This window comes from Panulirus ornatus, chromosome 15, assembly GCF_036320965.1.
Source record: "Panulirus ornatus isolate Po-2019 chromosome 15, ASM3632096v1, whole genome shotgun sequence".
NCBI lineage: Eukaryota > Metazoa > Arthropoda > Malacostraca > Decapoda > Palinuridae > Panulirus > Panulirus ornatus.
Genome location: NC_092238.1, coordinates 16,362,937 through 16,378,579, shown reverse-complemented (window position 1 = coordinate 16,378,579; position 15,643 = coordinate 16,362,937). Strand labels below are relative to the sequence as shown.

General features: G+C 41.0%; 1 protein-coding gene across 8 annotated transcripts in view; it reads left to right on the top strand.

Annotated features, from left to right (window-relative positions):
* The window catches only part of LOC139753730 (tuberin-like), a 582,506-nt gene that overhangs the window by 269,196 nt on the left and 297,667 nt on the right, over positions 1–15,643 (top strand). For all 8 annotated transcript variants that reach the window (XM_071670514.1, XM_071670517.1, XM_071670516.1 and 5 more), the window contains one exon: positions 13,961–14,147. In XM_071670514.1, the coding sequence (XP_071526615.1) occupies positions 13,961–14,147 (187 nt within the window). The remainder of the gene's footprint in view (positions 1–13,960; positions 14,148–15,643) is intronic.

Genomic DNA, 15,643 nt, shown 5'->3' with positions numbered 1-15,643 from the left:
AATGGCCCAACCCACCCCCATACACATGTATATACATACGTCCACACACGCAAATATACATACCTACACAGCTTTCCATGGTTTACCCCAGACGCTTCACATGCCTTGATTCAGTCCACTGACAGCACGTCAACCCCGGTATACCACATCGCTCCAATTCACTCTATTCCTTGCCCTCCTTTCACCCTCCTGCATGTTCAGGCCCCGATCACACAAAATCTTTTTCACTCCATCTTTCCACCTCCAATTTGGTCTCCCTCTTCTCCTCGTTCCCTCCACCTCTGACACATATATCCTCTTGGTCAATCTTTCCTCACTCATTCTCTCCATGTGACCAAACCATTTCAAAACACCGTCTTCTGCTCTCTCAACCACGCTCTTTTTATTTCCACACATCTCTCTTACCCTTACGTTACTTACTCGATCAAACCACCTCACACCACACATTGTCCTCAAACATCTCATTTCCAGCACATCCATCCTCCTGCGCACAACTCTATCCATAGTCCACGCCTCGCAACCATACAACATTGTTGGAACCACTATTCCTTCAAACATACCCATTTTTGCTTTCCAAGATAATGTTCTCGACTTCCACACATTCTTCAAGGCTCCCAGAATTTTCGCCCCCTCCCCCCACCCTATGAGCCACTTCTGCTTCCATGGTTCCATCCGCTGCCAGATCCACTCCCAGATATCTAAAACACTTCACTTCCTCCAGTTTTTCTCCATTCAAACTCACCTCCCAATTGACTTGACCCTCAACCCTACTGTACCTAATAACCTTGCTCTTATTCACATTTACTCTTAACTTTCTTCTTTCACACACTTTACCAAACTCAGTCACCAGCTTCTGCAGTTTCTCACATGAATCAGCCACCAGCGCTGTATCATCAGCGAACAACAACTGACTCACTTCCCAAGCTCTCTCATCCCCAACAGACTTCATACTTGCCCCTCTTTCCAAAACTTTTGCATTCACCTCCCTAACAACCCCATCCATAAACAAATTAAACAACCATGGGGACATCACACATCCCTGCCGCAAACCTACATTCACTGAGAACCAATCACTTTCCTCTCTTCCTACACGTACACATGCCTTACATCCTCGATAAAAACTTTTCACTGCTTCTTACAATTTGCCTCCCACACCATATATTCTTAATACCTTCCACAGAGCATCTCTATCAACTCTATCATATGCCTTCTCCAGATCCATAAATGCTACATACAAATCCATTTGCTTTTCTATGTATTTCTCACATACATTCTTCAAAGCAAACACCTGATCCACACATCCTCTACCACTTCTGAAACCACACTTCTCTTCCCCAATCTGATGCTCTGTACATGCCTTCACCCTCTCAATCAATACCCTCCCATATAATTTCCCAGGAATACTCAGCAAATTTATACCTCTATAATTTGAACACTCACCTTTGTCCCCTTTGTCTTTGTACACAGGCAATATGCATGCATTCCGCCAATCCTCAGGCACTTCACCATGAGCCATACATACATTGAATATCCTCACCAACCAGTCAACAACACAGTTACCCTCTTTTTTAATAAATCCCACTGCAATACCATCCAAACCCACCACCTTGCCAGCTTTCATCTTCCGCAAAGCTTTCACTATCTCTTCTCTGTTTACTGAACCATTCTCCCTGACCCTTTCACTTCGCACACCACCTCTACCAAAACATCCTATATCTGCCACTCTATCATCTAACACATTCAACAAACCTTCAAAATACTCACTCCATCTCCTTCTCGCATCACCACCACTTGTTATTACCTCCCCATTAACCCCCTTCACCGATGTTCCCATTTGTTCTCTTGTCTTAGGAACTTCATTTACCTCCTTCCAAAGCATCTTTTTATTGTCCCTAAAATTTATTGATACTCTCTTTCCCCAACCCTCATTTGCCCTGTTTTTCACCTCTTGCATCTTTCTCTTGACCTCCTTCCTCTTTCTTTTATACATCTCCCAATCATTTACTCTATTTCCCTGCAAAATCATCCAAATCCCTCTCTCTTCTCTTTCACTAATAGTCTTACTTCTTCATCCCACCACTCGCTACCCTTTCTAATCTGCCCACTTCCCATGCTTCTCATGCCACAAGCCTCTTTTGTGCAAGCCATCACTATTCCCTAAATACATCCCATTCCTCACCCACTCCCCTTACGTCTTTTGCTCAGTCTCTCCTGGTACTTCCTCATGCAAGTCTCCTTCTCAAGCTCACTTACCGTCACTACTCTCTTCACCCCAACATTCTCTCTTCTTTTCTGAAAACCTCTGCAAATCTTCACCTTCGCCTCCGCAAGATAATGATCAGACATCCCTCCTGTTGCAGCTCTCGGCACATTAACATCCAAAAGTCTGTCTTTCACTTGCCTATCAATTAACATGTAATCCAGTAATGCTCTCTGACCATCTTTCTTACTTACTTACGCATATTTATGTATATCTCTCTTTTTAAACCAGGTATTTCGAATCACTGGTATTTTTTCAGCACACAAATCTACAAATCCTTCATCATTTCCATCTACGACACTGAACACCCCATATATACCAATTATTCCCTCAACTGCCACATTGCTCACCTTTGCATTTAAATCGCCCATCACTGTAACCTGGTCTCATGCATCAAAACTGGTAACACATTCTCTCAGATGCTCCCAAAACACTTGCCTCTCATAATTTTTTTTCTCACAACCTGGTGCATAGGCATCAATAATCACCCATCTCTCTCAATCCACTTTCAGTTTTATCCATATTAATCTAGAGTTTACTCCCACAACTACTTCCCACGCATTCCCTGCATGTCATAAAAGGGAACTAAACGGGACTGGAGTAAGGGGCTAGAAACTCTCCCCTCCTTGTATTTTAACTCTCTAAAAGGAGAAACGGAAGGAGGAGTTATGCAGGGAGTGCTCATCCTCCTCGAAGGCTCAGATTGGGGTGTCTAAATGTGTGTGGATGTAACCAAGATGAGAAAAAGGAGAAATAGGTAGTATTTTTGAGGAAAGGAACCTGGATGTTTTGGCTGAGTGAAACAAAGCTCAAGGGTAAAGGGGAAGAGTGGTTTGGGAATATCTTGGGAGGAAAGTCAGGGGTTGGTGAGAGGACAAGAGCAAAGGAAGGAGAAGCACTACTCCTGAAGCAGGATTTGTGGGAGTATGTGATAGAGTGTAGGAAAATAAACTCTAGCTTGATATGGGTAAAACTGAAAGTTGATTGAGAGAGATGGGTGATTATTGGTGCATATGCACATGGTTCTGAGAAGAAAGTTCATGAGAGGCAAGTGTTTTGGGAGCAGCTGAGTGAGTGTGTTAGCAGTTTTGATGCATGAGACTGGGTTATAGTGATGGGTGATTTGAATGCAAAGGTGAGCAATGTGGCAGTTCAGGGAATAATTGGTGTATATGGGGTGTTCAGTGTCGTAGATGGAAATGGTGAAGAGCTTGTAGATTTGTGTGCTGAAAAAGGATTGGTGTTTGGGAATACCTGGTTTAAAAAGAGAGATGCATAAGTATACATATGTAAGTAGGAGAGATTGCCAGAGAGCATTGTTGGGGTACGTGTTAATTGATAGGCACGTGAAATAGAGACTTTTGGATGTTTATGTGTTGAGAGGGGCAACTGGAGGGATGTCTGATCATTATCTTGTGGAGGTGAAGGTGTAGATATATAGAGGTTTCCAGAAAAGAAGAATGTTGGGGTGAAGAGAGTGGTGAGAGTAAGTGAGCTTTGGAGAGGAAACTTATATGAGGAAGTACCAGGAGAGATTGAGTGCAGAATGGAAAAAGGTGAGAGGAAATGACTTGAGGGGAGTGGGGAAGGAATGGGATGTATTTAGGGGAACAGTGATGGCTTGCACAAAAGATGCCTGTGGAATGAGAAAGGTGGAAGGTGAGCAGATTAGAAAGGGTAGTGAGTGGTGGGATGAAGTAAGATTGTTAGTGAAAGAGAAGAGAGAGGCATTTGGACAATTTTTGCAGGGAAATAGTGCAAATAACTTGGAGTTGTATAAAAGAAAGAGGCAAGAGTTCAAGAGAAAGGTGCAAGAGGTGAAAAAGAGGGCAAATTAAAGTTGGGGTGAGATAGTTTCATTAGATTTTAGGGAGAATAAAAAGATGTTTTGGAAGGAGGTAAATAAAATGAGTAAGACAAGAGAACAAATGAGAACATTGGTGAAGCGGGCAAATATGGAGGTAATAACAAGTTGTGGCAAAGTGAGAAGGAGATGGAGTAAGTATTTAGAAGGTTTGTTGAATGTGTTTGATGATGTAGTGGCTGATGTAGGGTGTTTTGGTCGAGATGGTATGGGAAGTGAAAGGGCCAGGGAGAATGATTGGGTAAACCGAGAAGAGGTAATGAAAACTTTGGGGAAGACGAAAGCTAGCAAGCCGGCGGGTTTGGATGATGTTGTGGAATTTATTAGAAAAGGGGGTGACTGCATTGTTGACTGGTTGGTGAGGATATTCAATGTATGTATGGTACATGGTGAAGTGGCTGAGGATTGGCAGAATGCATGCATAGTTCCATTATACAAAGGCAAAGGGGATAAAGGTGAGTGCTCAAATCACAGAAGTATATGTTTGTTGACTATTCCTGGGAAATTCTATGGGAGGGTATTGATTGAGAGGGTGAAGGCTTGTACAGAGCATCAGATTGGAGAAGAGGAGTCTGGTTTCAGAAGTGGAAGAGAATGTGTGGATCAGGAGTTTGCTTTGAATAATGTATGTGAGAAATACTTCGAAAAACAGATGGATTTGTATGTAGCATTTATGGACCTAGAGAAGGCATATGATAGAGATGATAGAGATGCTCTGTGGAAGGTATTAAGAGTATATGGTGTGGGAGGTGAGTTGTTAGAAGCAGTGAAAAGTTTTTAATGAGGATGTAATGCATGTGTACGAGTAGGAGAGGAAATTCAGTGGTTCCTAGTGAATGTTGGTTTGTGGCAGGGGTGTGTGATGTCTCCATGGTTGCATATTTCTTTATGGATGGGATTGTTAGGGAGGTGAATGCAAGAGTTTTGGAGAGAGGGACAAGTATGCAGTCTGTTGTGGATGAGAGGGCTTGTAAAGTGAATCAGTTGTTGTTTGCTGATGATACAGCGCTGGTGGCCGATTCAGTTGAGAAACTGCAGGAGTTGGTGACTGAGTTTGGCAAAGTATGCAAAAGAAGAGAGCTTAGAGTAAATGTGAATAAGAGGAAGGTTATTAGGTTCATTAGGGTTGAGGGACAAGTCAGTTGGGAGGTAAGTTTGAATGGAGAAAAGTTGGAGGAAGTGGTGTTTTAGATATCAGGGAATGGATTTGGAAGCGGACGGAACCATAGAAGAGGAAGCGAGTCACAGGGTGCGGGAGGGGCGAAGGTTCTTGGAGCATTGAAGAATGTGTGGAAGTCGAGAATGTTATCTTGAAGAGCTAAAATGGGCATGTTTGAAGGAGTAGTGCTTCCAAAAATGTTAAATGGTTGTGAGGCATGGGGTTGTGTGGAGGAGGGTGGATGTGGTGGAAATGAAATGTTTGAGGACAATATGTGGTGTGATGTGGTTTGATCAAGTAAGTAATGAAAGGGTAAGAGAGAGGTGTGGTTGAGAGAGCAGAAGAGGGTGTATTGAAATGGTTTGGTCACATGGAGAGAATGAGTGAGGAAAATTGACTAAGAGGATATATGTGTCGGAGTTGGAGGGAATGAGGAGAAGTGGAAGACCATATTGGAGGTGGAAGGATGGAATGAAAAAGATTTTGAGCGATCAGGGCCTGAACATACAGAAGGGTGAAAGGCGTGCAAGGAATAGAGTGAGTTGGAATGATGTGGTATACCAGGGTCGACTTGCTGTCAATAGATTGAGCCAGGGCATGTGAAGCATCTGGGGTAAACCATGGAAATTTTTGTAGGGCTTGGATGTGGAAAGGGAGCTATGGTTTCGGTGCATTAGACATGACAGCTAGAGACTGAGTGTGAACGAATGTGGCCTTTATTGTCATCTTAGTTCTACCTCGCACACACGTGGGGGAAGGGGGGTGCCATTTCATGTGTGGCGGGATGGCCGCTTGAATGGATGAAGGCTGTATGTATGAATTTTTACATGTGTGTATATATGTGTTTAGTGTTGTAAATGGAAATGATGAAGAGCTTGTAGATTTGTGTGCTGAAAAAGGACTGGTGATTGGGAAGAGAGATATAGATAAGTATACATATGTAAGTAGAAGAGATGGCCAGAGGGCATTATTGGATTACTTGTCAGTTGATAGGCATGTGAAAGAGAGAATTTTGGATGTTAAGCTGCTGAGAGGGGCAGCTGGAGGGATGTCTGATTATCTTGTGAAGGTGAAGATTTGTAGAGGTTTTCAGAAAAATAGAGAGAATGTTGGGATGAAGAGTGGTGAGAGTAAGTGAGCTTGGGAAGGAGACTTGTGTGGTAAGTACGAGGAGAGACTGAGTGCAGAATGGAAAAATGTGAGAGCAAAGGACATAAAGGGAGTGGGGAGGAATGGAATGTATCTAGGGAAGAAGTGATGGCTTGCGCAAAAGATGCTTGTGTCATGAGAAAGGTGGGAGGTGGGCAGATTAGAAAGGGTTGCGAGTTGTGGGATGAAGTAAGATTATTATTGAAAGAGAAGAGAGAGGCATTTGGTCGATTTTTGTAAAGAAATAGTGCAAATGATTGGGAGATGTATAAAAGAAAGAGGCAGGAGGTCAAGAGAAAGGTGCAAGAGGTGAAAAAGAGGGCAAATGAGAGTTAGGGTGAGAGAGAGTCATTAAATTTTAGGGAGAATAAGATGTTTTGGAAGGAGGTAAATAAAGTGCATAAGACAAGAGAATAGATGGGAACATCGATGAAGGGGGCTAATGGGGAGGTAATAACAAGTAGTGGTGATGTGAGAAGGAGATAGAGTGAGTATTTTGAAGGTTTGTTGAATGTGTTAGGTGATAGAGTGTCAGATATAGGGTGTTTTGGTCGAGGTGGTGTGCGAAGTGAAAGGGTCAGGGAGAATGATTTAGTAAACAGAGAATAGGTAGTGAAAGCTTTGCGGAAGATAAAAGCCAGCAAGGCAGTAGGTTTTGATGGTATTGCAGTGGAATATATTAAAAAAGGGGGTGACGGTGTTGTTGACTGGTTGGTGAGGATATTCAGTGTATGTATGGCTCATGGTGAAGTGCCTGAGGATTGGCGGAATGTATGCATAGTGCCATTGTACAAAGGCAAAGGGGATAAAGGTGAGAGTTCAAATTACAGAGGTATAAGTTTGTAGAGTATTCTTGAGAAATTATATTAGAGGGTATTGATTGAGAGGGTGAAGGCATGTACAGAGCATCAGATTGGGGAAGAGCAGTATGGTTTCAGAAGTGATAGAGGATGTTTGGATCAGGTGTTTGCCTTGAAGAATGTATGTGAGAAATACTTAGAAAAACAAATGGATTTGTATGTAGCATTTATGGATGTGGAGAAGGCATATGGTAGAGTTGATAGAGAAGCTCTCTGGAAGGTATTTAGAGTATATGGTGTGGGAGGCATGTTGCTAGAAGCTGTGAAAAGTTTTTATCGAGGATGTAAGGCAGGTGTATGAGTAGGAAGAGAGAAAAATGATTGGCTCATAGTGAATGTCGGTTTGCAGAAGGGGTACTCGATGTCTCCATGGTTGTATAATTTGTTAATGGATGGGGTTGTCAAGGAGGTGAATGCATGAATTTTGGAGAAAGGGGCAAGTATGTATTCTGTTCTAGATGAGAGGGCTTGGGAGGTGAGTCAGTTGTTGCTCGCAGATGATACAGCACTGGTGGCTGAGTTTGGTAAAGTGTGTGATAGAAGAAAGCTGAGAGTAAATGTAAATAAGGGCAAGGTTATTAGGTTCATTAGGGTTGAGGGGCATTGAGAGGTAAGTGTGAATGGAGAAAAACTGGAGGAAGTGAAGTGTTTTAGCTATCTTGGAGTGGATTTGGCAGCAGATGGAACAATGGAAGTGGAAGTGAGTCACAGGGTGAGGGAGGGGGTGAAAGTTCTGGGAGCGTTGAAAGATGTGTAGAAGTTGAGAACATTATCTCGGAAAGCAAAAATGGGTATGTTTGAAGGAATAGTGGTTCCAACAATGTTATATGGTTGTGAGGCATGGGCTATAGATAGGGTTGTGCAAAGGAGGGTGGATGTGTTGGAAATGAGATGTTTAAGGACAATATATGGTGTGAGGTGGTTTGATCAAGTAAGTAATGAAAGGGCAAGAGAGATGTGTGGTAATAAAAGAGTGTGGTTAAGAGAGCAGAAGAGGGTGTATTGAAATGGTTTGGTCACATGGAGAGAATGAGTGAGGAAGATTGACAAAGAGGATATATGTGTCAGAGGTGGAGGGAATGAGGAAAAGTGGGAGACAAAATTGGAGGTGGAAGGATGGAATGAAAAAGATTTTGAGCAATTGGGGCCTGAACATGCATGTGTGAAAGGCGTGCAAGGAATAGAGTGAATTGGAACGATGTGGTATACCAGGGTCGACATGCTGTCAATGGATTGAACCAGGGCATGTGAAGCATCTGGGGTAAACCATGGAAGGTTTTGTGGGGCCTTGATGTGACATGACAGCTAGAGACTGAGTGTGAACGAATGTGGCCTTCGTTGTCTTTTCTTAGTGCTACCTCACATTCGTGCGGGGGAGGGTGTTGTCATTTCAACGGTGGCAGGGTGGTGACGGGATTGAATAAAGGCAGCAAGTATGAATTATGTACATGCGTGTATATGTGTGTGTCTGTGTATGTATATATATGTATACGTTGAAATGTATTGGTATGTATATGTGCATGTGTGGATGTGTGTGTATGTCCATGTGTGGGACAGATCATTCTTTCGTCTGTTTTCTTGCACTGCCTCGCTAACATGGGAGACAGCGGCTAAGTTAGTGAATATATGATAAATAGATGATTATCCCCGGAGATAGGGGAGAAAGAATACTTCCCATATATTTCCTGTGTGTCATAGAAGGTGACTGAAAGGGAAGGGCGCGGGAGCTGAAAATCATCCCCCTCTCGTTTTTAATTCTCCAAAAGAAGGAACAGAGAAGGGGGCCAAGATAACCACAAAGGAAATGATACAAACTACAGAAAAAGATACTAGCCAGCCTTCACACACCACATGGAAACAAAACTGCAAAATTTCTCATACATGGATCATGTAGTCTCACAAATCATCAGCTTATCCAAATAAGTAAGGAGAACACACATACCACAAGGCTGCAGAATTATAACCAAAATCTCTTCCCACAAGTTACACATTGCAGGATAGAAATAGACTAAGATGCAAGTGATCACCATCTGTAGAACAGAGAACAAATCCACATTCTGAACAACACCTAGGTGTCGAATGACAGACTGAGAACTGACACTCATTTCTTCATTCAGTGAATCACAAAAGCCATAGTACCTAGCTCTAGGTGCACATTGAAAGAAAATCCTTTTTAATTGCACTAGTCCAGCCTCCACTTGTGAAATACTCCTGACTCATTTTAATGAAATCCCCTCTCCCATAGAACACACAGTTATACTCATTAAACATTACTCAGAAGTCAGCCACTAACCAACAACACCCCAGAACAGAAAATTATGAAAAACCTACACAAAATCAATCTAGAAATAACTGCCCATCTGCCCTTAAATCACATGGATACAGGCATTGCAATTAAAACCTGAAAAGATCTCTCCTGTTACAGGCACTGACAAAATTTGAAAGTTTTACTTAAAAGCACTATGGACCGTTTACACTTGCATATATCTTCAGCTTCTCCTGACTGCATGACAGAACCTTAACATCTGAAAACCCCTTTTTTCTACTACCCAATATCACTTCTAACCACAGTATTCAAACTGTAAAAAAAAAAAAAAAGATTTACATTGGAATCAAACTAAACATACCACTCTCGCCTGCACAGCATGGTTTCAGAGCCACACAGTCTATAACATATTACACAATGCACTTAGATGACATATCTTTAAGGAATTCAGCTGACAACAACCTCCCTTCTGCACAGTGCTTGTGGCATTAGACATCAGCAAAGCATTTGACGGTGCCCTCAGAGATATCTTATCGCTATAATACTTCACAACATCCTCCACAGTAGTGACAGAGTGTCCAACCACTCTTTGTCACTATTGTGGTGTATGATGTCAAGTGTTGCAAGGAATGGTTGGCCAACTTCATAGCCAACCACAATGCCAGAGTCACTTACAGTGTCTTATCAAAAATGCTTGGGTTATATGATGGTGTTCCCCAGGGAGCATTTCTCCTCAGGGAGGAACAAATTGGTTTCAGGAGTGGAAGAGAATGTGTGAATCTAGTGTTTGTTATAAAGAATGTTTGAGAAATACTTCGACAAACAGAAGGATTTGTATGTGGAATGTATGGATCTGGAGACATATGACAGGGTTGATATAGATACCTTGTAGAAGGTCTTGCAAATAAATGGTGTAGGAGGGAAGCTACTAGAAACAGTGAGAAATGTTTTAGTCAAGAGTGTAAGGCATGTGTTTGAGAAGGTAAGGAAGAGGGTGAGTGGTTCTAGGTGGTTCTAGGTGAAGGTTGGTCTGCAGTAGGGGTGTGTGATGTCACCATGTTTGTTCAATTTGTTTATGGATGGGATGATGAGGGAGGTAAATTCATGGGATTTGGAAATAGGTTTGAGTAAGCAGTCTATAGAGGATGAAGGGGCCTGGGAAGTAAGTCGTATGCTTAATGGTGAATACCTGATGAAGTCTTTGGGGTCTTCTGCCTCCACTGCCTGGGCTGGGGACAGGCTATTGGGTTGAGTCTTTTTTCAGCTAAGCTGTTGGAAGCCACAGCCCACTGGACCACATAGCCTCCACATCCTGGTTAGTCTGGTACAATTTATAGGCACTTGTTTAGGGCACTGAAATTTCTTTGCTTTGCATTCCATGGTGTTTCTGATGATGGCAGATAAATGTGTTGAAGTCAGGGGATCTGAATATTTAAGGTGTTCTCTTTTTGTGCATGTTGAATCTTTGGAATTCAGAGGTAATATGTTACAAAGTCTTCCATGCCTTTTTGGATTTCAGAGGTAATATATTACAAAGTCTTTCATGCCTGGAGTCAAAAGAAAACCTTGAGTCAGTGTTAAAAGAAGGTTGGAGTCAGTATTGACATGAAATTGAAAACATATTAGGCATGCAGGTTGAATCAACATCGGCCATACAACTTTGTTACAATATTTGTTGTATATCATTGGTATGGCATTTTATTAATAATGTATCAGTTTAATGCTACTACTATATTGTGTGTGCAGCACTGACATAATGCTGCATCACTGTTACATTAGTGTTCTTTAGTGCATCTTGTTTTTTACACTATTGTGTGTACAATGTTCATATGTTATATCATTGTTGCATCAAAGTCTCATCAGTGTTTTATACCAAGCATCATATTGGTTTGCAGATTTGATATACCATTCTGTAAAACATCTGATTATTATTGTTTAAGTCAAGAGTTTTGCATGTTGTTTTATTTGTGGAACAAATCTTATTACTTGCTTATGGCTGCACGGTACAATCTTAGATGTCAGATAAAGACTTGCCACCTTAGTTCCCACATGATACTGAGAGTAGAGGGATGCAACTTTGCTTGCTGTCCTTATGTCTAGTTATATTTTTGCTATTACTGTCATGGATGTTGATTTCCTATTTCCAATAACTACCCATGGGTCCAAAAATGTTTCTTACGAAGAAGAATTGTGTATTCTTGCAAGGAAGCAAGACTGTGTGTCTGTAAGAGAGATTTCATGATAAACTGTCATGGCCGAGTTCAACATCTGTACATTTTTTATTTGTAATGTCGTTCCTTCCCAAAAAGGTAGGCATGGTTGACTTAGGAAGACCAGTAAGGCAATTGATATCCTTATGAAGTATAAAGTGTTGAAAAACCTATCCCTGTTAGCTGTATGGAGAGGGGAGACATTAGAAGGAAGAAAGAAAAAAAGTGTTCAGGTAGTGAATTCATACCTGGTACATTTTAAACTCTAACTTTTAGACACATTTTCCTACATCCAAGAAAGAATATATTTTTTCTCAGAACACCATAGAATCCATGGTTAGTTGCTGGTGGAGGAAAAATCTCACTCAGAAAAGAAATGGTGAAAACATTACTATGAATTCATGGACATAAAGCAAAAGTTGCATCCCTCTACTCATGTTGCCTGACTCCGAAGACTGTAACATCTACCAGACATATGGTATCCTCATCATAAATGAGATATAGGATTTGTTTTACAAATACAAGCAAATTTGTGAAAGCTAACTTCAAGTGGTAAACATCATAGATTTTTGTGGAAACTGTTCATTATACATGACAGCTCAGATGAAGAGTACCTATCCCAGAGCCTGTGCATTTGCTGAGTAAATAATTTAGTAAGTAGATATGACCCTTTATGTATGCATTTAATACCTTATAATTGCTGTGCATGTCAGACCCAACACCCTAAAGTTGAGAATACTCAAAATCTGGCATGGCTGAGGTCCCAGACATTCCAGATTTTGGATGATTTACCCTTAGTATATATATGCAGATTTTTCACTCATGATCATGATTGCCATTTCCTGCCTTATCAAGGCCACATCCATTCTCTACCTGTCATGGGAAACCATAGCTCCTTATCCACAAACAGGCTCCACAGACCATTCCATGGTTTGCTTTAGATGCTTCACATGCCCTAGTTCAGTTCATTGAACGCACTTTGACCCCAGTATACCACATCTTTGTATTTTACTCTATCCCATGCATGCCTTTCATCCTCCTGCATGTTTAGGCCAAGATTGCTCAAAATATTTTTCATTTCAATTTTCCATCTCCAATTTGGTCTCTCAGTTCTTCTTCTTCCCTTCACTTCTGACATATATATCCTCTTTGTCAACCTTTCCTTTTCCTTACTCATTCTTTCCAAACTATTTTAGCACAGACCCTTTCCATTGGTATACATATTTCATACCCTTTCATTACTTACTCAAAGCACCTCACACCACAAACATTTTATTTTCAAGCACATCCTCCCTCCTTACACAGCCTTATATGTAGCCCATGCCTCATATCCATATAATATATTTGGGACTACAATACCCTCAAATATACCTATTTTTGCCTTCCCAGATAATGTTCTCTTTTTCCACACATTCTTCAATGCTTCCAGAGCCCTTTCCTCCTCCCACTCCCTATGACTAATTTCCACTTCTGGGCTTCCATTTGCTGCCATGTCCTTTCCCAGATGTCTAAAACACCTCAAACTTCCTTCAGTTTTTATCATGAGCAAAGAACAACTGACTCATTTCCTAGGCTCTGTCATCCCTCACAAACTGCATACTTGCCCCTCTCTCTGAGACTAGCATTGCATTTTTTTCTCTCTCGCCACCTCATCCATAAACAACTTAAGCAACCATTATAACATCACACACCCATACTGCTGACCAACGTTCATTTGAAACCATCCACTGTTCTCTTTTGCAGATGCATTACATCCTTGAATAAAACTGTGGGTAATGGATGCCAGAATAAGGTATTAATGTGGAATTTTATGTTACCAAATCATGTGAATGGTCAATGAAAGACAATTGTGGGTGATGGGTGCCAGAATAAGGTTTTAATGTGGAATTTTAGATTACCATTTCATAAATAGTATCTGAAGAATGCCTGGAGGAAACACTTAAAGAAGACAAAGATCTCTTAAGCTATGCAGTGTCATTAAAGAATCTCTGAAATTTGTGTTACGTAAAGCTTATTGCACTAGAATGCAGTTATATGCAAAAAATCTTTGAACACAAGTCACCACTAGTATCGGTTATAAGCACCATAAATTCATTGAAAAATAGGTAGTTGGGGATGGCTATCATGTTGTTGAAGCAGGCAATAACTATTCTCTTACTGCTTCCTGCTAGTGAGTAAATGTTTCTTTGCAGGTAATCAGGTGTTTACAAATGGGCATAATAAATCGGTATGCAGGACCATTGTGTATAAGTGCCTTAACGCTCTGTGTGTTGGAAATGCAAGACACTGTGATCAAACAGTTACCTGGATTAATACTCCATTTTTCCAAGATTTCTGCTACTGTCCAAAATTCTCGGCCAATGATGGAATTCCTTTCTAGTGAGTAATTCAGAGCATATATTTAGAATAATATAGTTAATACAAGTTAATGAAAAAACACTTTCCCTCAGAAATGGTTGGAAACCATTATAAGAAAATGTTGTAGGTCTTTCTGATTGGTTCTGATAAAATTGTTATTGGTAAAAGAATTATAAGGGAAAGTAAAGAAGCTTGAAAGTGGGAAAAGTATTAAGTTTCAGCACCTCAAGGGGATACTCTAGTTTTACTGAAGTAGCCAGGTCTCACCCTGCATTCTTGTGGTGATGTAGTTAGTACATCCCTTAGGGGTGAAACTAAAGGGAGAGGCATTACCCACTTACATCAGGGCAATACTGTGAGATTTAGACAAACACCTCAGGTGTACTGTTATTTTTAGTTTTTGACAGTTTTGGAGTCTTGCTGCCTCTGGGACACTGTGCTGGAGTCACCCTCTGTCAGTAACCTTTGAAGGGTGAGGCACAAAAGGCTAAGAATATGCTGAGGGTTAATAGAAATGAGTGATTAAGGGTGAGGTTACTGAATATGAATGGGATGACTGGTGAGAGTAAAAGTAGGGAGATTGTGGAGAGGTTTAAAAATTATAGCATGGATGTGCTAGGGATTGGGGAACCCCATATCCTTGGGCAGGGTGTATGGAGTGAAAATGGAAGTGATGAAAGCAAGTTATGTGAAGGCATGGATGGGGCTTTGGTATGGATGAAGAAAGTGAAAATTATTGGGGAAGAGGCAAAGAAGAATGTGTAATTCTGCTATCACCAAGAGTATGGGAGGGTGTTACAGAGCATGTATGGAATGGATCAAGAATAGTGTATGTGAAAGGAAAGATTGGGATTGTGAAGTATGCTTGGGTATGTGTATATGCACCTGTGAATGTGAAGACTGGACAAGGTAAGGATGAAATGAAGATTTTTTGGAGAAATTTAATGAATGTATAAATGGTTTTGAGAATGAGAGAAACGTGGTCATATTGTGTGATATGAATGCGAAAGTGAGATGTGATGAAATTGGCTAGATAGTTGGTAAATGGGGAGTGCTGGAGTAAATGAGAGTGGAAGCTATCTTGGGATATTTGTGCTAAGAGGGTTTTATTGCTTGCAAACACTTTTTTTTCAGCACAAGATGATCCACAGATATATATGGATGAGGAATGATGAAAGAGACGTGGAATGAGGCACAGTGGTCAAACATCCAGGCTGTGAAAATGAGCTATTTGAGAAGAGCATGTGGTATAACTAGATGGAATGAAGAAAGAAATGAAAGGCTGTATGAGAGATGTGATATGGCAAGGAATGCAAAGGAAGTGAATTGTGGAGTGAAAGAATGGATGAAACGTAATACTTTGAGATGGTTTGGGCATGTGGAAAGAATGCAAGACTGGGAGTTTACAAAAAGTGTGTATGGTGGTACAATTAGAGTGGTTGATGTGAGTGAAAGAATATCTGTGACATGGCCAAATAGGATGGAGGAATACTGGAGTGAGAGAAATAGTGGAAGAA